The sequence below is a fragment of the Bemisia tabaci genome, chromosome 1, assembly GCF_918797505.1.
Source record: "Bemisia tabaci chromosome 1, PGI_BMITA_v3".
In the NCBI taxonomy this organism is placed as follows: Eukaryota; Metazoa; Arthropoda; class Insecta; order Hemiptera; family Aleyrodidae; genus Bemisia; species Bemisia tabaci.
Genome location: NC_092793.1, coordinates 36,478,867 through 36,502,932, shown reverse-complemented (window position 1 = coordinate 36,502,932; position 24,066 = coordinate 36,478,867). Strand labels below are relative to the sequence as shown.

The 24,066-nt window shown below is 38.8% G+C and overlaps 1 protein-coding gene across 1 annotated transcript in view; it reads right to left on the bottom strand.

The window, feature by feature from the left end:
- The window catches only part of LOC109038378 (atrial natriuretic peptide receptor 1), a 405,535-nt gene that overhangs the window by 307,032 nt on the left and 74,437 nt on the right, over positions 1-24,066 (bottom strand). Inside the window, exon 3 of the mRNA XM_072306602.1 lies at positions 20,086-20,157. Within this exon, the coding sequence (XP_072162703.1) occupies positions 20,086-20,157 (72 nt within the window). The remainder of the gene's footprint in view (positions 1-20,085; positions 20,158-24,066) is intronic.

Sequence of the window (24,066 nt, the reverse complement as noted above, 5' to 3'; positions counted from 1 at the left end):
TGGATTTCGATACCCCAGGAGTTTTAAATGATACGGACTACTGGAGACTTACGGGCGTTGTAAAGTCAAACTTTGATGCAATACTAAACCACGTCAGTTCTGAAATTCGAAGCTCTTCACATCGAAGTCCACGAGGTTGCTTGGCTATTTTTTTGATGAAGATGCGAACCGGGCTATCTTATCACGTGCTTTCAACCTTATTTGGAGTTCCGAAAACAGTTATACATAGGTCCGTTCATTCTATGCGTGCCGTTTTAATAGACAAATTCGTGCCGAAACACCTGGGTGTTGGTCATTTAGATCGTGAAGATTTTATTAAAAATCACACGCGCCCATTTGCCTCGACTCTCTTCGCTCAAGGTAGAGATGACACCGCGATAATCGTGGCAGATGGAACTTATATTTATATTGAAAAGTCCGGAAATTATAAGTTTCAGCGTAGGACCTTCTCTGTCCACAAGGGTCGTCCTCTCGTGAAGCCAATGCTTGTCGTTAGCACTACCGGCTATGTACTTGATGTGTTCGGACCGTACTTTGCCGACGGCAAGAACAATGACGCAAGTATACTGACGGCGGAAATGGAAGCTTCGGCAGCAGGACTGCGGAGCTGGTTGAAAAGGGATGACGTCCTTATTGTAGATAGTGGATTTCGAGACTGTTTGGACCTCCTAGAAGACATGGATTTGATTCCAAAAATGCCGCACTTCCTCGAGAAAAAAAACAGCATTCAACGACTGAAGCCAATGAATCAAGATTGGTTACCGCAGTTCGGTGGGTTGTGGAGGCGGTTAATGGGCTCATGAAAACATTTAAGGCGCTTGATCATAGGATGCCTAATTCACAGATTCCCTACATTAGGGATTATGTTAGAATTGTGTGTAGTATTTGTAATACCTTCCGTCCTCCCAGGATCTCGGAAGATGAAACTTCCACAATTATTGCGGAGCGAATGTTAAAATTGGCTGTAACCCCCAATACTTTACAGGAGAAGGTCGAAAGCGAAAACTGGGCAAGGAGGAGAGTTGTGTGGCAGGAGTTGGACGCAAGCGACATCTCTGATTTCCCAAAATTAACACTGGAAGAGCTAACGTCATTAACTTTAGGCGTTTATCAGTTGAAACAGGCGGAATCCTACTCAATGGAGCATCAAGACAAGGATGGATTGTACCAAGTTTTCACACACAAGGACAGTGCAGATGTGCTTCGAGTAAAAATTCAAAGTCGACACACAAGCTCGAAAGTGTACACACTGTGGCTCCAGTACCATACAGCCGGAGTCAATGGATGGTACTGTCAGTGCAAGGTTGGCGCGCGAGTTGTTGGATGCTGCGCCCACATAGCATCGGTGGTATGGTATCTAGCGTACCATAGATTTCAGGAGACGCGTGCAAAGAAGTATTCTGCAACGTTTGGGACGCATCTCCTCGATGCAGCAACCGAATCTGAAGAGGAAGGCTGGTCGTCAGAGAATGAAGACAGTTAGCAGTAAGGTATATTAACGAACTGTGTATCAATAAATGTTTCGTACTCTCAACATTTTCATTATTTTTCTTCTTTTTTTTCTCTCCACCCAGTAAATCTGATGTAATCAGAATACGCATACTATCGTCAATATCTAAAGATGAATGTCAACCTGAACTTTGTACAAGCGGGATCGTTATTCCTGCGAAAAATAGTTTTCCGTAACCCGCCATACACTTTAGTGCACCGCTATAGTGGCCACAGAATAATAGCTCTCGCACCGATTCTACATTCACGACTTATCAGTTATCAGCGATTGGGAATCCCACGTTTATTTTCTTGCTCTTTTCCTCTTTCCCCTACTTTCATCGTTGTCTCCACGGTCAGGCCAGTCGGTGATAGCTGTATGCCTTCGAGGCTTCCCTCCGGTTCCATATCTTTTCCCCATTCTTCACCACACCGCAATCGGTGGCGAGGCGTGATTAATCGATTATCGATATTTCTCCATTTGAAGCCATGGTAAAGAATCGATTATTGAGGTGTAAACACCCTGTCTATCGATCTTTTTCCATAGATTTATATGGGAGATCAATCGATATATCATAAAGCACGTCACGCCACTGACTGTAACAGTGTTGAGAGGTGTAGTGAGCCACAACGTGGACATATTGGATGAGAAATGGATCCCTTGAAAATAAAAGTTAGGTTCATGCTTAAGCGCCCGCAGTAGGTCATCTACAGCCAAGGCCAAGCTATCAAATATTAATAGCATATGAATAGATTTTTTTTTAGCTGTAACTCAAAATTTTCGCTCCTATTTTATTTTTTAAATAAATATTACAATGAAGGATGGGTGCCATTAAAGTCTGATTTGAAGTATCTTTAGCTGCTGAATCCGAAAATGGCCTTGATTTTAAATATTATGCACCGTTTTCCCAAAAAAATTGAATCAAAATTGAATTTCCCCACAAAAAACTCCATTTTTTTCTAGAAACCCCATTTTGTGGGAAGATAATGGGTCAACGCAAAAAATTAAGGTCAATTTTGAACTCAGCAATACAAATTACATAGAAGCTTGTCAACTATCTAGTCTACCATAAAGTCCACCGTGTTCAGATTTTTTTCATTTTTGGAGACCTGTGTTTTTCTATGATCAGTGACTTTTAAGTGCCTATTATTCCTAAAATATGTAACTTACTGAGCTAATATGGGCGCTTCTTAATGCTTTAGTGTCTAAACTACAAGAATACTATATGGTAGAACGGTCAAATCTGTCCACCACCCCCCTCCCCCAAGGGTGAGACTTACTTGTTTAAATCAAATCAAATGTTGCACGGTCTTAAAATGGTTCCATATGCTAAAAAAACGCCAAAAGGATTTGGAAAAAAAAATTTAACGCGGCCCGCACAGCACCTACAGATCGTTATTTTTCCGATATTTTTGGCATTTTAATCGTATTTTTTTTTATAGTATAGTTAGTGTCAAAGATTTGACGCTAAATGTTAACGCCAAACATGGAGATGGATTAATGGAGGTGTTGCATGTGTGAGGAATTTGCGATTTGACTATTGATTCTTATGTGAAAGTCCGTGAGAAACACGATGGTCCCACTGATTTTCTCCGACATCAACTCCCAAGCTCCAAAAACGGTCTCAAAGTTGAGGCTGTAATGATCCTGAGAGTCCACGTCTACGAAAAGACAAACTCTCCATGCAAAGATAGGGAACAAATATATTAGCAGGGTAACTGAAAGCACGGCAACCCTAAGGGTTGCCGTGCTTTCGTTGCCGCTCGTGCTTTTAGAGTCCCCAAGTAAAGTGGCAGCCCTGACAATGTATTTGCTCCCTATCTTTGCATGGAGAGTTTGTCTTTACGTAGAGGTGGACTCTCAGGATAGCGTGGGATATTTATTCTGGATAATACTGTGGTTTCCTTTTTTATTCAAACTTTTATGGTAAAATTCTCAGGCAGATCATTAGCATTTAAGTGTTTTTTTATGAGTATTTTTGAAAACAAGCAATGAAAGAGAAATTGTATTATTCTTCTTAAATTACCGAAAAATTGGAATGGTGAAATTAGACCTCTTAAGTAGAAACAGTAATAGCTCATGCCTCTATGCTCATAATTTCAATGTGACTAACTTCATACCCTAGTATTCTATGCTGAACTTTTATTGAAAAACCTGAAAAATCTGGATAGGGTCTTCTACTACATGAATTCGTTGCTTATTTTGATCAAAACTAGCACTGAGCTTAATGCCAAAGCCTGAAATTCACTCCTGCTTGACTGACAAAACTTGTGTAACAATTACCACGATTTGAGTTTCCTACGAGCATTCCCTTCTCGGAGAGGGGTTCAGAAAAGTTTGGCAAAGCAGCACAAGTTTACGCTATTTTCAGGTTCAAAGTTTATGAATCGTACCGAGTAAAAATTGTAAAATTGAACGTATTGAAGTGACCGACAGACTTCTAAAATTTAAGAAAACATAGAAAATTAAAGCCTTTAGAAGCATCCAAGCACCATTATTTCCATGAGAACCGCGGTAGTTCTGCGGTTTACACGAGCTTAAGACGTGGGTCTAAAAATCCATCCTAAAAAATAATCAGACAAGAACCTGAAAAAATAAATAATAACGAGTAGGTATCAACACAGCCGACGACAAGAAAGACGTATTCGGGCCTTTTTTTTTAACTTTTCTCCCGAATCGGAGCGACACCTCATTGGCAGCATACAGCAGAGCATTGAGAACTCACGCTTCGCGTCATCGCGCCTTCAATTTTTCAGATGCAGCACGGACGTCCATCAAGGACGAATAGTTGTATCTCTGCGCCGTCGTAAACGCGCACCCTTTCCCTCCGTCCACTTCCATATTGTGTTTGTTTCCGTTTGTCTCATTCGTAATGGTGCTTCAAGCACTACGTGAATATAACACAGCCGAAGGTAGGAGAGATGTGTTCGGGCCACTTTTTAAACTCCCCTTCCGAATCTGAGCGACACTTCATCGGCAGAATATACAGCATTGAGAACTCACGCTTCGCGTCATCGCGCCTTCAATTTTTCAGACGCAGCACGGACGTCCTTCAAGCACGAATAGTTGTATCTCTGCGCCGTCGTTAACGCGCATCCTTTTTCTCCCTCTATTTCCATGTTGTGTTTGTTTCCGTTTGTCTTACTTGTAATGTTGCTTAAACTAGAGCGGGGCATTGCGAGTTCACGACTCACGCCATTGCGTCTTACATTTTTCATTTGCAATCCATCTTGCGAGAATAGTTGTATTGTTCTTAATTGCCAAATCTTCATTATTTTTTTAAACAGTCAGTTAATCGTGTCAGATATTTAAGTCAAATAAGCTATAGGGTACCAACCCCTGTGAAGTTCCTTCCTTTTGGGTGCTTCAAATGCTAATCAAGGTCATCTTAGCTCTTTCGGCAAGAGATATGCCACCCTCCTCTCAACATTCTCAGTATTACTTGGTTTTACAACATCTCGATTTTATTGTTGAATATTTGGCGTTTGGCCCACCGTTGATCCTGAAAAAAATAATTTTTTCTAGCTTTCTCATTATTTCCTTCTGGTTCCTAACAATTGGCGAGATGCTTTCTACCAAAGTTAACTAATATTGAGGATTTAGATTTCTTCAATACGTCTTCAAGGACAGGCGTGTCAAATATAGCGTAGAAGATTGTATTTATTTTTATTAAATTGTTTTACAATTAGGTCAAATGAAATAAAGAAATCTCATATGGAGCCAGACTATAGCTTTGAAAGGCTTTGGGCTTCAACTTTTTTATTTTGTTGGTATTGATGTATTTTTGTTATACTTTGTTTCTACATTTCTGTTGACCTATGATTTTTTTTAAATGCTGTTTCATTTCTACTCCTCTACTGATGATATAAATTATTTTAATTTCAAAGATACAAAACTTACATCTTTATTTAGGAGTTTTCTTCTTCCTGATTAATTTATTCTTTGAATTGATCACATTATTGGAAGGAACTCATTGCTTGAGACAGAAAATACATTTAATTTAAATTTAATAAAAATCTTCAATAGCATTAATTTAGTACTATTCACGAAAGCTTTCGTAAGAGCAAAATATTTCATCCACAAACGACTGAAGCATTATTTACAGTTTCTTTATCTTATCAAGTTATGCCCTTATATCAAATATTTCTTTTTTTTTGGGGGGGGGGGGACGAGTATTAAATAAAAGGAAAGAAAATACTATGAAGATTAAACACGATTGAAACATGATTAATATTTTTTTTAATTTCGTATCATAATCAAGACAATACCTGATAAAAGGAAGTGATCCATAACAAACGACTTGTGTTACACAAGTTTTGAATATTTTGACTTTTTAAAAAGAAAGTAATATTAAAAAGAAACAAAAAATCGAAGTAATTTTCAATTAGCTCAAACACAAAGGCTGGTTGCCCCCCCCCCCTCCCCCCCTGCTTGCATGGCGCCTTACACTGGCGCCTAGATATCAGCAGGGCCAGGGCGCCAAGAGCGATGGATCTTCTGTCCTCTTCGAAATGAAATTAAACTAACCGACTGTTGACCCAGTGAGACAAGTCTTGTCTTCCGTATCAGTAAAAGTGGGCGACGGATTCGATCAGATATGACGTGTGATCGTATATTCCGGATAATCGCAATTTGATGCATGCTGCAATGAGGGGAAACGAAGATGTGAGAGATACGGTCGGAGAAGATGCGATATCAATGAGGGGAAAAGGCTTTCTTCTCTAACATGACTTCGAGCCCGGGAAATCTCCTGTGGTCAACTGAGTCATGTACGGCGGGTTACGGAAAACTATTTTTCGCAGGAATAACGATCCCGCTTGTACGTTATTCGTGCATAGACCGTTTTTCGTGTAGACAGTCTAAGCTGAGAGAGACAGTTAAGTATCGATTCCTATCGAATATTTTGCGTTCTTTCTGAATTCGTTATTGTTTTTGTTGTATCACAAACTTTTTTCAAGTTATCTACAAAGACTTGCCAAAATGTGGAAAAGAAACCCCAAAAATCGTGAAAAATGCTCTGATTGGCCCATTTAACAGGGTTTTTCACAATTTTCACCCGTTTCAATCGAAAGTACGCAAAAAATTACCTAGATACAGGCATCCCATGAATGATTGGCGAATCTTTCCGGAGAGTTAGAGAATTTTCATATTTAATTCGAGGATGGCTCCATTCAACAAAAGTCTATTTTTAACCATGAGCACAATTTTTCCACACCGTAATTTTTGGTGTGTTTCATGTACTGATATGTAACTTTAATCTGTTAAATTTTGGTGATGTGGCAAAATTGTGCTGGGTGTAAATGGAGACTAATTAGTTGTGGAAAATGCAGTTTTTTCGATTTTCTCAAGTTTAGAGCTGTTTTTCGTGTTGACAGTTTATGCTGAGAAAATGTTTAACCAATGATTTCTAACGGATTTTTTACGCTCTTTTAGAATATGCAATCGTTTTTGTTGTATAACTAACCGTTTTCTAGTTAAAGGTGAAAAATTGCCAAAAAACTCCAAAAATCGTTAAAAATGTCCAAAATGACCCACTAAAAATGGGTTTAGACAATTTTCGCCTGTTCCATTGAAAAGTGCGCAAAAAATTACGTATATGCACTTCCCGCATTCATGAAGCAAAGCTTTTTTTAAGCTCGTTATAAAATTAAAACCATTTTTCAGCCGAAAAATTGATTCGACTGTTTTGGCGGGAAAAAGGTGCACAATCGCAAAAACATTTTACGCCAGATTGCACCTACCCTAGGGTACTTAAAATATGGGTTCAGATGATTTTGTGAAGTGGGGCCAAAATCGGCCCTTAACGATACCCCTCCTTTGCTACGTATCACTTGAAGTTCAATTGATATCGGTCCAGCATGAACTGACATCTGTTGAACATCAACTGATCCAAACAGAAATTTAATAGACGTCAATTACAAGTTTAAACTTGGTCCAATGAGGCTACGTATGCATTTTAACAGGACGATCTGGTTGGCATGTTTGAATAGGCCCAGTAGGCCACTTCATCAAGGCATCTAGACTTCAGGGCCACTACATCAATAGAGATATTTATATTATTTCAATCCCTTTTCCGTTCAATTTTTTTCTAGGGTAGGTAAATGCATTATTTTATGGTTTTAAAATCTCGAATACCTAATGCTGATAATTTGATTTTCTACGGCCGTTCAAAGATTATGTCACTTGCTAAAGAAAGGAGGAGTTTAAGGACAGTGCAATACGAGGTGGGTACCCAGCGCTGCTTGCTATTACACAAAAATCGGTCCTTCACACCAGTTCCATGGGTTTGTCAGCACGGGAGCATGGATTTTATACCGAAAATTCTGTGCGATGCCTACTTCAATGTGTTGTGATTTTGATCAGGAGAATCCCCCATGTAAAAGGAGGTATACCTAATGTGTAATTTTTGAGCCGCTCCCATCGTAACTGATCTCATATTACTAGATGCTATATTTGGTTGATACCATCCCCAGTAAGAATTTTTTCCCCCTACAAAAAAGAGATAAATTTTAACCTTTTTTTTTTTCTTCGTAAGCCGTAAATATTAATACAAAACATGTAATATTTATCCCATGGTTGAAGGCTCTTAGAACGCTTTCATGTTTAAAAAAACGTAAATTTATATACATTTCTATCTTTTTTACGTAAAAATGTCCTTAGGGCGTTAACCATGGAATCAATAGTACATCTTTCCAATTTTTTTCTCACGCCTGGTAAAATTACGTAAAAATATTGGAAATTACAATAACATTTAGGTACTTACGTAAAAAATATATTAAAAATAACGTAAAACTGAAGAAAAATAATCTTGGTAAATCAAGTGTTTACACGAATTTCACTTCAAATTCATATCAAAAAATGTAAAAAGAAAAAAGATGTGATTTCGAGGAGACTAAACATTTTTCATATAAAATTTACATGAATTTAAGTAAATGATTTCCTTACTGGCGACAACTTGAGCCCTTTTTTAACATAATTTTATCACTACACAAAAAGAACGTGGCAAAAACACATAAAAATTATCTCGATCATTTTTTTCTTAACTGAAAATTCATATGAAGACAAATTAATTTCTGCAACGCTCACCACTCGAAAATATTTTTTTCCATAATTTACACATAAAAATTAAATGAAAAGAATGTGACGAAAACACATAAAATTACCTTGATCAATTATTTTTTTCACATTAAATTCATATAAATATGTTAATGAAATTTTTTTGACCCTCCCGCAATAAAGATATAATTATTTGTTTTCAAATTTTTTTCATGATTATTTTCAAGTTCTTATAAGTTGATTATTGATTTTTCATCATTTCATCTTCTTTTACATCTTTAATTATTATTTTTGGTTTCGCATTTTGTGTTTCTTAGCCTCATCTTTAAGGAAACATAACTTGTAAAACTTCACTTACATTTTAAGTGATTAAAAAATAAAATGAAAAAATTAAGTGTAGATTCAAATACAACACAAAATCATCACTCTCTGTCAAATTAATTCTAGTGGGGGCCCTGATATGGCAAAAATACGTCTATTTTGATCGCATGCGCGGATGAAGTAGTGGCTCTGTATCTTGGTCGATCACCAATGTTAAGCAACGCCGAGCGTAGTTAGTACTTAGATGGGAGACCGTTTGGGAATGAGTGCTGCCTGCTAAGCCTCGTGTCAGAAATACGGGAATGGTAACTTCCAGCAGCGCTCTCTGGTCGTCAAATCGTGAGATAAACGTGAGAAATTGAATTAATACGTAAAAGTACACAAGGAGATGGTGCGTTTTTAATTTATGTCTTATCAGTTGATACATGGTACCAACTGATACCAAGTATCATTTCAGATCTGTTGATACTTCGAACTGCCACCACTTATCAGTTTAGATCAGTTGAAGCCATCAACTGACCCGATCTCAATTCATGTCTACTGATGCTCCGCGCCAAAACACCGTTGACAAACTGATACACCGTCAACTGATCATTTTTACCAGGGATAAGACTTTCACAGCAGTTGGTAGTCAGTAAGTGACTTGTATATGATATTTTTTGGGACCTTTGAACCCCTCAGAATAATTATTGGACAGTGGCATAGCTCTTTTCGGCACCATTTGTATTATTTCTTGTGATTTTTAAGAGTTTTTGAAAACTCTCATCATTACCGTAACCTATTTATTTTGTTAGTCCAGCGCACGCAAAAGAAGTGGAAACCGATCTTTTTTATTTTTTTTGTTTAGTTTAAAGTCTGATAGTTCGAAATAAATACAAATATTTGGATAAGTTATGATTAAAACTTTTATTTAAACAAATTTCGATGTCAAATTCGGAATTTTTTGTTTCTTTTGAGTTCTAAATTGCCCTACATTTGAGAGAAAAGGATGAGGTTGCATGTGAAGACTTTTCTATAAAGAACTAAACTTATATTTTGTAATTTCCCCCTAAATTGTAAATTTACAGCTTTTTTTCCAATTTTTTTCAAGAAAAATAAGCCGGTTACGGTAATGATAAATAGTAGCGGTAATGACTGTAAGTATACGGTAATGATTTATTGTTATGCATGACGGCCTTATGGGGTAGGATCTCAGGGCTGAAGGGAAAAAGCACTGATTTCTAAAGAAACATTGTATTAAAGCAGTACAACAATTCGAAAAAATGACCAAACCAAATCATTTGAAATAAATAAATATAGTCAAAGAAATGGTAGACATCAACCAATTTCACATTGAATGAGTATCTCTAATGAGATCACTAAACAAAATAATTGTAATACAGGAAAAATAGGACTTTATTTAACCACCTATATGCAAAAGAGAAAATTTCTTTGAGAAGAATTGTAGGTAACGCAGTGGCGTGCGGTGGGTTCAGTGACAGGGCAAGCTGTAGCGTTCGCCATCCGGGGGGGGGTTAACGTAGTCTCTTTCCCTTCCTCCTCCCCCTAGCCTCCCTAGAAAATTCTTAAAATTTTACTCTACATGCTCTGTTTTTCGGATGAAATCTGATGGAACGTCTTGAAAAACTGTGGCTTTATTTCTTTCTCTCTTACTTATGATTTCGTTAACTCAACTTGTTTCGAATGTTGAATTGTGAAAAGAGTGTGTTCTATACATCAATCTCTTCGTCTTGATACGTAGTATCAGATTTTCGATGGTGTCAAGTTCAAAAATCAATCTGGCGCCCCCCATTCAAGATGGCGCCCAAAAGGGGCGCCGGGGGGTTGAAAAAATATAAATTTTCCCACAGAGTCGACTGAGGTATCGATTTATACGTAATTTTAGTCGTAGAATCCGAATTTCACGTTCAAAAAATCCTCCGGCCTAAAGGGGGGCCCCAATTCCGAGATGGCGGCCAAAAAGGGCCCCTTGGCGTGAAAATGGCCGTAGATGGCTGTATATACTGTATGATCTATCCGTAGATAGGTTTTCTGGGTCAGGAATAACGAATATGAGGTCAGAAATTGTGCTAGACCCTTCATGGAGGCTCAGGGTGCCCCCCAAAATGGCCGCCGGGGGTCAAAATTTTTTGAAATTCCTCAATACCCCGAGTGGGATGTCTTTTCATAGGTAATTTTGGTCGTAGAACTCGAATTTCACATTGAAACGGTCATCTTGTCTAAGGGAGGGCCCCAAAATCCAATATGGCGGCCAAAATTGGCTTCATGGTGGGAAAATGACCATAGGGAGCCTCTTACGCCGTATAAAATAGATGCCAATAGGTTTTATAGGTAGGAAATTTCAAATATAAGATAAGAAATTGCTCTTTGCTCATCGGACAGATGCAGGGGGTGAGGAGGCCTTCTCCTCTCCCCCTCGAAGCTTAAAATCCTCCATCCAGAGGCTTTAAAATTCTGAGTAAGTAATTAACATGAATGTCAAAACAGACATGGACAAGGAACACTTAGTCACTGAGATAAGTTTTAGAAGAAAATATGGTAAATCGCTATGGAGCAATCGCGAGTTGGCAGCCCCCTTCCCCCTCTGGACTTGCAAATTTCAATGGCCTTGCCTTTTCATTATTTTTATCGGTCATGAATTCATTTTGACGTGCCCAACTGCCCATCCACACTCCGTTCTTTGCCATAAACCTAAAATGGCCTAATGAAAACATGAAAAAACTTTGCAAACGTTCCTCATTTCTAGGAAATATGGTCTTTTCGATATTAGGAACAGCCCGATTTCTTTTGAAATGTTTAGGAAATGAAGAACCAATTTATTGTATCGATACATAAGGAACAAAAATTACAAGGAATGAAAAGGACCAATTGATTTTTCATAACTAAAGGAGCCCTTACCCTTCTAGCATGCTTCTTTATTGAAAAGGAATTTTCCTCCCGTAAATCTGAGATAATGCTTTTTTGGATTGTAGAAAGCTGAACTATTTGGTAATTGTGTAGGAAATTATATACGAAATTAAACGCCAAGTTCATGGTAAGCCAGTTTCCTGCAATATCTTCATCCTGAAAAAGTCGGAATTAGGAGTCAAGAGTTTCGTTCCTGGGTGCTACAAGTCGGCAAAACTACCGAAAGTTCATCACAAACTTAGTGCCTAACTTTTAGCACTTTTGTCGTATTGCGGAAGTTGGAACCAAAAAAAAACAGCTAAGATCGCGAGTTTTCCGGTGTGCGGATGCTTCCGAAAAATGTTTTATAGTTTCCAGATTACGTTTCAAAATACCATGTGAAAGAGCAAAGGGGCACAAACAACTTCTTTTTCAAACTAAAAATGAATTGAGATATTATTGATGCAAAATATTTCATAAATTCAAGGATTATTCTAGGAGTAGGTAACTTTCCGAAAGTATAAATAAAATAGGCATAGCACGACAGATCATTCAAACCTAAATTCGTAGATTGAAAAACACTGGCCAAGCATTTCATACTTCAACGCATTGAATCGACAAACAGTAAAGTTTCTAAAGTACTATAATTAAGGGGGTTTAGAAACCCAAAACATTTCCTCTACAGCCAAAAGTGAGTAAATGAAAAACCATCATAATACTTAATGAGGCAAAAACTTTAAGAAAAAATTTTCCATTCAATTTTAAATAATTAGGATTTTTTTATAAAAGAAGTGTCCGGCAGCATAGAGAAAAAAAAGGAGGTGTTTGCATCTTGAGGATTTGTACCCACCTACGTCATCAATGTAAACAAGACGCTCGTTGAGGGTTATGTTGACGCTGTAAAAACGGACCATAATCAGAGACAAGAGACCCTCCACTGGCCTCTTGACGACAGGTGGAAGCTTTTACTTTCGGGGATTCAACAATTCCTTATGGACAATTATAAGGGAGCAACAGTCTTCACCCTAATTTCGGCTGTTGACCTACCTACATGGTCGATGATGAGCTTCGGGTGACGTCATGAGCCAAACAACTTTCCCAAACGTCGGCCATCTTCGGCTTGTTTGCAAAACGAAACTGCCAACACGTTGTTGAACATCAACCATGTAGGTAAGTCAACAGTAGAATGCTGAAGTCCCGAAAGTAAAAGCTTCCACCATGGCCAAGATACTAGTGGAGGGTCTCTTGTCTCTGACCATAATGTCCGACTTTTTTACTTAAATCAACTCTTTATTTAATTTCAAGCACTTTTTATAGAATGACTTTTTCCCTTAAATTACACCATTTCCAAGAAAATCGACAGGATAAAAACGTCGCTGTACCCAATGACGTCATCAAAGCTATAGATACTCTATGAAAAATTCCAAGATGCCCGAAATGCAAACACCTCCTTTTTTTTCTCTATGGTCCGGCAGTATCTAAATCCCGAAAAGCTTGGCAACTGCGGCCAAAATTAGTTGTCCCAGCTGCCAAAATTTGTTAAAATTGCCCCAAGCCCGGCATAGCTATGCGTAGTTTTTGACAGTGTTACCGAATTTTGGCCGCAGGGATCGAAAATCTCGGCTCCAATGGCCGAGTTTTTCGGAGTGTGGATGTTACCGAAAATGTTTTGCCGTATGGGCAACTTTCCATAAGTAAAATAAAATTAAGACGGTGATGTACAGTACACCCTAGAAAAATCCTAAACATTTAAAATTGACTGGAAATCTTTTTTGTAAGAGCAACCACAATATATAAATATAAATTTAAATAGATATAACTCCCTTTAAACACATTAAAATAAATTAAGTTACATTTCACTGACCAGAATTAAAATTTAATTGACTTATAATACGGAAAAATAATACGCCTCTCTGTCGTGTGAAGAGTCACTATGTGTTAGTGTACATTGTTGTACTTTCTTCTTCTTCTTCGTCTTCTTCTTCAAGGTCGAATTTTTCGCAGAACTCTGGAGTACCTGACGGTAATTTAGAGTTGTGCGTAGTAAAGGTACCTGAAGGCAAAGTCGCCTTTGCACATCTCGGTACACTTGAAACCGTTCGTCCGACAAGGTGTAAGGTGGTGCGCAACTTTTTTGTGCACATTTGCACCAACATAGCTCCAATGCTCCATAGCTCTGGAACACATGCACTAAACACTTTTTCTTAGGATATCATATTGACTGACAATGAGTTTCTTATGGACAAAATTTGGTTTTTTTTTTAGTTAAACAAACGTTGTTTTGCTAGCGTTAAGTTCAAGTTAAAAAAAGAAAAAAGATAGTGAAACAACGTTTGTTTAACTCCAACGTACATTCCGCAAGAATTTAACGCGAAAAACCGAGTGTCGTTGACAAGAAACGACGCTTCAAGTCAAAATAATATCTCAAGAAAAAATGTTTTGAGTGTGGCCCAGTGCATACGATTTATCTGACTTTTTCTCCAGTATTTTTCTGCCACAATCCAAATCTGGATTGCAATGCCAGGTGCTGCCTACCGTCTTGATGCAAAATGGACGCCGAAGGGTGAGCTCTAAGAGACACAGGGTCCGTCTAGTCAATGGGAGGTTTTCATCCTGGTATTGTTTCTTCGAGAAAATCCACTACCTTGCTTCTTCTAAATCTCTAAATGCTGTTTTTGGAGCACATCGTTGACGTACCAACTGCTCTAGACGTTGTCTAGAGCAAGAGAGAAAATCTGGAGCCCAACTTCGGGAGAGCTTCCAATACGTCATTGCTTGCATGGTTTTCCACCTTGTCAGTTTACCTTTATTTATGAAAGATCTGGTGATAACGGCACCTGAAGGAGCGTGTAATTAAAGAAGAATGGAAGATTTCAAATGACAGGGTACGTTTCAAATCGACGAACTTTTCTTCCCTTAACCAAGACACATTCCCACTTGAGGTGTAAGCTTAGGAATCCGCTTGTAAAGAAAGGAGTGTGGATGGGCAGTTGGGCACGTCAAAATGAATTCATGACCGATAAAAATAATGAAAAGGCAAGGCCATTGAAATTTGCAAGTCCAGAGGGGGAAGGGGGCTGCCAACTCGCGATTGCTCCATAGCGATTTACCATATTTTCTTCTAAAACTTATCTCAGCGACTAAGTGTTCCTTGTCCATGTCTGTTTTGACATTCATGTTAATTACTTACTCAGAATTTTAAAGCCTCTGGATGGAGGATTTTAAGCTTCGAGGGGGAGAGGAGAAGGCCTCCTCACCCCCTGCATCTGTCCGATGAGCAAAGAGCAATTTCTTATCTTATATTTGAAATTTCCTACCTATAAAACCTATTGGCATCTATTTTATACGGCGTAAGAGGCTCCCTATGGTCATTTTCCCACCATGAAGCCAATTTTGGCCGCCATATTGGATTTTGGGGCCCTCCCTTAGACTAGATGACCGTTTCAATGTGAAATTCGAGTTCTACGACCAAAATTACCTATGAAAAGACATCCCACTCGGGGTATTGAGGAATTTCAAAAAATTTTGACCCCCGGCGGCCATTTTGAGGGACACCCTGAGCCTCCATGAAGGGTCTAGCACAATTTCTGACCTCATATTCGTTATTCCTGACCCAGAAAACCTATCTGCGGATAGATCATACAGTATATACAGCCATCTACGGCCATTTTCACGCCAAGGGGCCCTTTTTGGCCGCCATCTTGGAATTGGGGCCCCCCTTTAGGCCGGAGGATTTTTTGAACGTGAAATTCGGATTCTACGACTAAAATTACGTATAAATCGATACCTCAGTCGACTCTGTAGGAAAATTTATATTTTTTCAACCCCCCGGCGCCCCTTTTGGGCGCCATCTTGAATGGGGGGCGCCAGATTGATTTTTGAACTTGACACCATCGAAAATCTGATACTACGTATCAAGACGAAGAGATTGATGTATAGAACACACTCTTTTCACAATACTGCAGACAAATCATCTTTTTTGTACACTAGCAACTCCACTAGACTCGGAACGTACCGCTCTACCCGCCCGCCTTGATTCCGCCGCCGAGCAGTGGCTCTCCGCTCAGCTGATCGCAAGCGATTCTCCAGCGCATGGGTTGGCCCGTGTTCGGGCCGCGCAGCGCGCTGCGCCACCTCCATCCGCCCTGCCGCTTTCCCACTGCTGTGGCTCTACACGTATTTCTGTCTCTCTCTTTTTCTGTTTTTAATGCAATTTACTTACTGAACACCTTTTATAAATTATATTTGCTAAAATGTTCAACATGAAATAGGTGTAATTTTCTTCTTTCGTTTGAAATCTTTGGGCAAGCAGTGCTTGCCTTGCTTATCCGGACCGCACGCCACTGAGGTAACGTAAACAAAAATATCTCTAGTGAGATCTTCAAACAAAATAATCATAATAATAGTCAAGAGAAAATAGAACTTTTAACTAGCAAAACTAGCAATAAATAGTATAAGACTATCTCGGATCGTATTGATGTACTTTCTGGGCAGGACGCGACGGTACTGCTGGTGGTATCTGATGGGCCATTTTCTTGTACTGATTTAAACTGAATGACTTTCAGTTTTTTTTTGTAAGTTCTGAAACCATTTCTCGTATGGGGTTGACATTTTTCTTCAATTAAAACGTCTGTGGACAAGGAAAAGACAGAGATATATTTAAAGGTAATCTCATGCAACTGAAATTATTCCTAAAAAACTAAAAAAGGCCGCTATAGATTCATTAAAAAAGATAGTTGGTCATAACCGAAACTCTTGCATCATTACCGTACACCCTAGACGGTCTGGGTGGAAGTTACGGTAATGATGGTTACGGTTACGGTAATGATGGTTACGGTAATGAGAAACACATTCAAATTTCGCGCCAAAAGGAGACATGGGCTTGTTGTAGGAAGAAGAGATTTAATATTTGAGGTTGGTTTAATGCCATGCGTTCATAAATGAAGTAGGTTTGATGATATCTTCAATCCTTGGTGGATTTTTATATGGTAACGATAATGGCAGCTGAGAGTTGGACAAAACTCAATTCATCACTGTAAATTGAACGAATATTACTTTATGATGAAGTAAAAAATAGAGAGCTACTCACCATGGGTCCTACTTCCAACACAAACATCAACGAATGTAAGTTCGAGCTGGTGCTGTCGCCTAGCAGCCGAAGTTTGCTTCAGAACAAGGGGTTACGGTAATGACACCAAATCCAGTAACAAGCACGAGATGCCAATTTTTTCGAAAACTTAGAGGAAAATATAGCTCTAAAAAGAAAGAATTATCAATTCAAAGTATGCTGAAGCCATATTTGATTTCAGAAGCCCGTGACTTTGTACCTATATATTTGCTTGAATTCAGCGATAAAGTTGAGACTTTCGACCGGTAACAGGTTACGGTAATGACAAATTCAGCATTTCAGATCAAATTTGAGCTATAAAAAAAGAAAATTCCTGCAATTTAAGCACGGATTCGGATTTAGCGCAAAATTTTCATGAGAAATGATGTACAAAACACCATGCCACTGGTTTGGTTTTGTGAAAAAAGTAGCGGTAACAGCAAAATGAAATCTTAAATGGACTGACCCCCCTACACATAAATTATAATGGAGCCCATTAATCTTACAAACAACAAGAGTTCTGAAAAAGCATGGTGACGTCCTGGATAATCTGACCGACTATGCCGTGCAATCACTCACATCATAAACTCTACTTCTTTAATATCTCGTATTATAATTTTATTTTTTAAAATTATACATGTTAAATAATCATTTATTCCTTGGTAACCACCACAGTCCATCTCCTATTCCTGGGTCTTGGCCTGGGTGCTGCGAAGCTTAGTGCTCGATATAAATGAAACTCATTTCACACTCAAACAATTCACACGTGCCCAAGTAGCAGGGATACCTATAGATGGACATAAAATCGTAGGAATGTTGCTATATTATATTTGCCATGCGTATTGCCTACTCCCTCATTTGAAGGCGCGGAAATTATTGCTATATTGTTGCTATGATGTAGCAATAAATTCCGATTATTGGTTGTGTCACCTGTTGCCAATCTGCTAATTGCAAGGCGCAAAAATTATCGCAATAATCTTGCTATTAAGTATGATGAAAAACTCCCGCGTGTTCCTTTCCGTAACTTGTTTTCAAATCTCTAGCATGAATGCAGGAATGTATCGCAACAATTTGATGAAACAACCATTTTTCCTCAATTTAGTCTTCTCGAAATAGCTCAAACTCGATAAATCTGAAACTTTAAAAATTTCAATGCTTTTTTAAAAGGTTTGAATTTCCAGTCAATCAAAATAAATATCGTCTATGCTTTTAACCAAGTTCTGGGAAATTTAATTTTACTTCTTTCATGCTTTTCACTCCTCCTTTTATTTCGTTTCTATTTTCGTTAGGTACTTTTAATTCTTTGAATTTTTTATTTCATGCAAATGCGCCGGTAAGGGTTTCGTTTCATGCCGGAGCTATATAATTTGTGAAAAGTGAGGCACCCGACAGGTAGCCTGGTTAGCTCAAACGGCAAAGGCGGCGCACGGCAGTAATCCGAAGGTTGCGCGTTCTAATCCCGCCTCGGACAGAATAATTTAAAGGGTGCTGGATGATTGAATCATGAATTTCCTGTCAATTCCGGCAAGATCGGATTTTCGAATGGATTCTGCAACGTTGTAAAAATTAGGGTAGACTGATAAATTCCTCAATTTTCCTAAAACCATTTGGCACCGCCACAAATAGCAATGACATTGCTATTAAGTATAGATTTTTTTTATCGATCTGACCTGACGAAATCGGGAAAAATCGTCCAAATGTTGACTGAGAATTGCTACTTTATAGCTATATTATTGCAATATTTTTTACAACTTTATACCTATAAATTGATACATTATTTCAATTTTTACGTTAAAAATGCTACTTGGATGGTACCCAATAGTAATGATTTCTGGAAATATTAGTTTCAGAGCTCATAAAAACAAAATATTGTGGAAAATAATCGGATCATGAGTGAGTAATAAATAATAATTCCAACCATTTCCAACTCAACCTAACCAGCGTAAACAAACACAAGTGTAGCCAACACCCGAAGTTCACCAGTCCACACAGGCAAATTCGGAGAACTTCTGCTCCGTTGAATCCCCGAAATTATAATTTTCCTCAACAGGGAAATGGAGCATGCACCACCGTCTCTACTTGTCTCTGGTTCTTGCTGTGTCGAGGTACCGAGTTCAGTGGATGTGCAGGAAGCGCGGGCACTATATCTTGGCAACTAACGGTGATATCAGAATTCTGATTCCACCATTAAATTTCCCATACTCTAATAACCTTATTCCCACATCTAACTTTTTTTTTTTTTTTTTTTTTTTTTTCAAATTTTGGATTTACGGCGTTTTTACGCGTTGGACGGCAGTATATGTCCTTAACTAAAATCTCTTACGTTCTCTTTTCTTCCCTAGCCATTGCTTGTGAGTAAATCTAGCTATCCGACGAGCACATTGTTCTCAAACGTACTTAACCGGTATGAAAAGTGTGCGCAACCGTTATGCAGCTAGCGGGCAAAGAGTTTAGAAATTGAAAAAAGGGTAACGCACAGAGATGGAAAGTGAAATTTCATAGGGCTCGAATGAATTTCACAAATGTTGAAATTTAATAATTTTTTTTAGAATTATTGATTAAATCTTTGGAGGTTTGAAAGCGTTTCAGATGGTCTTTCTGTTGATGCTGTGGTATTATGCTACTCTACTAAAGGTGTCAGACACAAAGAGGGGGTAAAAAGAGGAGTTTAGAGAGAAAAACCCCAACCTAACCTCTAAACTAAACGAAGACATTTGCAACGAGCGAATGTTTTAGGCTTGGGGTAAAACATTTCAAAATTTAGAATCACTGTTTCTAGGCGTTTCTTAGCCTCCTGAATGTACCTACCATTGTACCCCCGGAAGTTTCAATAAATTTCATGAAATTTCACTCGTGAAATTTCACTCGAATAAATTTCATGAAATTTTCTATCTCTGGTAACGCATGATTAGAATATCGACGGTGTTAGTCGGCTATCACACAACTCGGTTTGCAACGTTGCAGACATCCTGTCATACTTTATTATTAAACAAATAAGAACGTGTAGGTACTCAACGGCAAATCATTAAAACTGCCGTGATTTTTCTTATCTGTGCGAAGAAAATTTTGTGTAAACCTCACGGAGTGATGTCAATTAGTTCTCCTTTAAAAAAATAACACACCTTGAGGCGGAGATTTTCAGACACCGCAAACGAGATATGCGATTGCGGACTTACGTCGTCGACGTAGCACTTAGAAGCTTGGAATGTAAATACATATAACTTACCGAGTCATTTTTCCATTTCTGAAGTCTGCCTAGGATACCGGATGTTACAGATAGTTGACCCTCTGACGGAGGCTGTGTGATTTCAAAATATGAGTGGAGGGGTTAAAAAATTTGAAACATCAAATGAAATAATTTATAAGAGAGTCATCTGAAAAGTACCGTAAAGTAGTATAACTTGGATGGAACGGGTGGTTATCTTGGAACATAGTTTAGTGTATTTTTAGGTTAGAGTCCCGGCTGAAAATTTCTCATGGGAATTTCACTCAGGCTGTTTTGGGCAGGGGAATAATTCCTGGGGGGAAGGCCTGTCGCGCGCTCTGTTGTCAGGGTCCGTCACAATCTTATAAATCATTATTAGTCGATGAAAACTTAGGTGACGATCCATGAGAGTATGTATGATAAAACTGTAGTGCCAAACTTTAATTTTTTCCACCCTCAAAGTTTGACTAAAGTTCCTTTAAATAGGGTCTGTGGACCATAGTGCACCGTGAGGGGTCCCATGAGAGCACTTATACGGGTCACATATACACTCTCATGGGAGCGCATGGGTCACATATTAGCTTCCTTTTTGGGGGAGGGGACCGGTGAGCGAGTCCCCGCCACAACTTCCGCCTGACAGCATAAGCAATCGGCACTGAAGCTGCGGCGCGGCCCACTCCTCGGCAGGGCGAAAGCCGCTTGATAGAGTAATAGTCGGGGGGCATACGTAACAAAACATATGTTCCGTGTGCAGATTCGTGAAGGCATATTGTGGGATACATCAATCTCTACGTTTTGATGTCTAGAAAAAGAAAATCGATGATGGCCATCTCAAATTTCATACAAACCCCCCCCCAAATTCAAGATGGCTGCCAAAATGGCGGTTTTGGGGTGAAAAAATTTAAAGTTTGCAAATACGTCGTGTTGGGTGTCGATTCTTATGTATTTTTGATCGTAGAATCCGAATTTTTAGTCAAAAGTTAGTCCAAAGGTCATTTTTAGGCCAAAATCCAAGATGGCGTCCAAAAATACCTCTTACGGGTACTAATTTGCCTATTCGGGTCTACATGCATTGTGAGGTATCAATTATTAGGTTTTCAGGGTTGTAGAGTCCGAAAATGAGGTCCATTTTCCGCTGCGGCTCTCAAGAAGCCCTAATATCAAAGATGGCGCCCAAAATGGCCACCGGTCTTGCGGATGAAACTGCCGTTCAGGGCAGCTATAACAAACAATACGTTCAAAATTAAGTTTCTTGGGTCAAGAAGTTCGAATAGGAGATCAGATGTTTACTCCTACAAAAAATTAAGCCTCCGAATCGAAAATGGCTGCCGACATTGTTGCCAGTTAGAGGCGCAGACTGGTGAATGACCGATATTAAGGGATTTGCCAAAGGAGGGGTTTCGATAAGGGCCGTTGTTGGGCCCATACCCTGAAATTCTCCGATTCTACGATTGTTTGCTCATTTAAAGTCTAAAGTTTGCGGAATGTATCATGATTTGGTCATTTTCGGTCCATCTAGGGGTGTAATACTGGCCTTAGCATGAGACTAAAGGCCGATTTTGGCGAAAAATGCAGGTTTTTTTACATTCGACGTGACACTATTTCATAACGATCCCATCATCGGAGGAGATTATTGTCCTTCAAGTACGTTCATTAAGGATGTAAGATAGTCACTTTAGCCAATTTTCGTTGATGGCAAACCTTGCGCTCGGAGTTAAAACGATCTTCTTAGAATTTTCTTGTTTTTCATCATTATTTAAAATGGCAAAAAAAGGGCGACTCATCTTAAACCAGAAATATATTCCTTGGTGGAAAATGTACGCAGCTGGTCATAACTTTCCTCCAAAAATTAATGGATTAAAGCCTCCCCCCCCCCCAAAAAAAAAAACCCGTGTTGCCATATTTTATTGCTTAACATCACAGAAAACCGCGTAATTATTTCAGTATTTGGAGGCTGTTCTTCGTAGAGTACATTCAGCAAAGCTAAAAACCCTTGATTCTTCATACTACGATCACATGATTAGTGATCATATGAATGCACGTATCCATCATTATTTTTTTTAATACATGTATGTATCTATAGAGACTCCCATCGTGGGGCGGCATTCCCACATATCATCGGTAAAAATTGAGAAAAATGCAACATTGAAACGAAAATGAGAGTTCTACTATCATCGCGCTGAGAATGTTAGCCTTATCCAAAACTAAAAATTCATTGCTAGAAAAAGTTTAATATTGGTTAAAAGGCAAAACGACATAGAACATAGTCATATCCGGGTGGTATTACCTGCGCGAATAAGCGATAGAGTCGTCATCTGCTGAGCTCATATTGCATCTCTCATTTGGTGCCTCACTCATTACAGACATAAGTCTGAGCCAGAAAAACTAAGCGTTTGCTAGATTAACATGCATGCGTCATTCCTCCAAAATTATGAAATGGCAGCTCCAAACAAGAGGTTTTATGCAGGAGACAGGGAACCTGATGAAGAGGCAACTGATGAGGAAGCGGTGGGGTGGCTGGGCAGGGGTGAGGGAAACCAGGGTTTCAAATTATTTTTAGGAGGCAGAATTCTGATCGATCGCAGGCAATAAGATTGGCGGGGGCAGGGATTGTCAGGGTGGTGAAAAATCAGCATTAAGTACTCGTGATTCTGACACATGGCTTACTTTTTTTCGGATCTCAGATCCCGGTCAATATGATTCAAAGATGCACCTTCGTGCGTAAATATCGTGTACAAAATTCGTAAGATAATGGGCCGCCTACAAGCCCAAAATTTTAAAGCAATTATCACTAACACAAAATATAATCTACTTGCATCTCTGAATACTGTAATTCGAGTCTCACATATTTATTTCAGAATACGCATATTCAGAGAAAGTGGCTGAAATCCTCGGCCAACTCGGATTTTGCTCGATTTTTACCGATGATATGTGCAAATGCCGCGCCACGATGGGAGTGTCTATAGATACACACATGTAAGAAACAAAATAATGATGGATAATTGAGATTTTGCATGTGTGAGGAATTTGCGATTAGACTGTTGATTCTTACGTGAAAGTTCGGGAGAAACACGATGGTGCCACTGGTTTCCTCTTAAATCAACTCCCAAGCTCAAAAAAGGCTCTCAAGCTGAGGCCAAAATGGAGGGGATATCCCACGCTATCCTGAGAGTCCACCTCTACATCAAGACAAACTCTCCATGTAAAGATAGGGAGCAAATACATTAGCAGGGTAGCCGTTTGTTTTCAGTTTTGAAGTCCCCAAATAAAGTGGTAGCCCTGTCAATGTATTTGCTTGCAATGTATGAGCTTTTTTTGAGCTTGGAAGTTGATTTCAGAGATAGCCATTGGCACCATCGTGTTTCTCGCGAACTTCTACATAAAATCAATAGTCAAATTGCAAATTCCTCACACATGCAACATCTCCATTGCATTTATATAATCACTAATCATTTTTCAATGTTGCATTTTTCTCAATTTTTACCGATGATATGTGGGAATGCCGCCCCACGATGGGAGTCTCTATAGATACATACATGTATTAAAAAAAATAATGATGGATACGTGCATTCATATGATCACTAATCATGTGATCGTAGTATGAAGAATCAAGGGTTTTTAGCTTTGCTGAATGTACTCTACGAAGAACAGCCTCCAAATACTGAAATAATTACGCGGTTTTCTGTGATGTTAAGCAATAAAATATGGCAACACGGGTTTTTTTTTTGGGGGGGGGGGAGGCTTTAATCCATTAATTTTTTGGAGGAAAGTTATGACCAGCTGCGTACATTTTCCACCAAGGAATATATTTCTGGTTTAAGATGAGTCGCCCTTTTTTTGCCATTTTAAATAATGATGAAAAACAAGAAAATTCTAAGAAGATCGTTTTAACTCCGAGCGCAAGGTTTGCCATCAACGAAAATTGGCTAAAGTGACTATCTTACATCCTTAATGAACGTACTTGAAGGACAATAATCTCCTCCGATGATGGGATCGTTATGA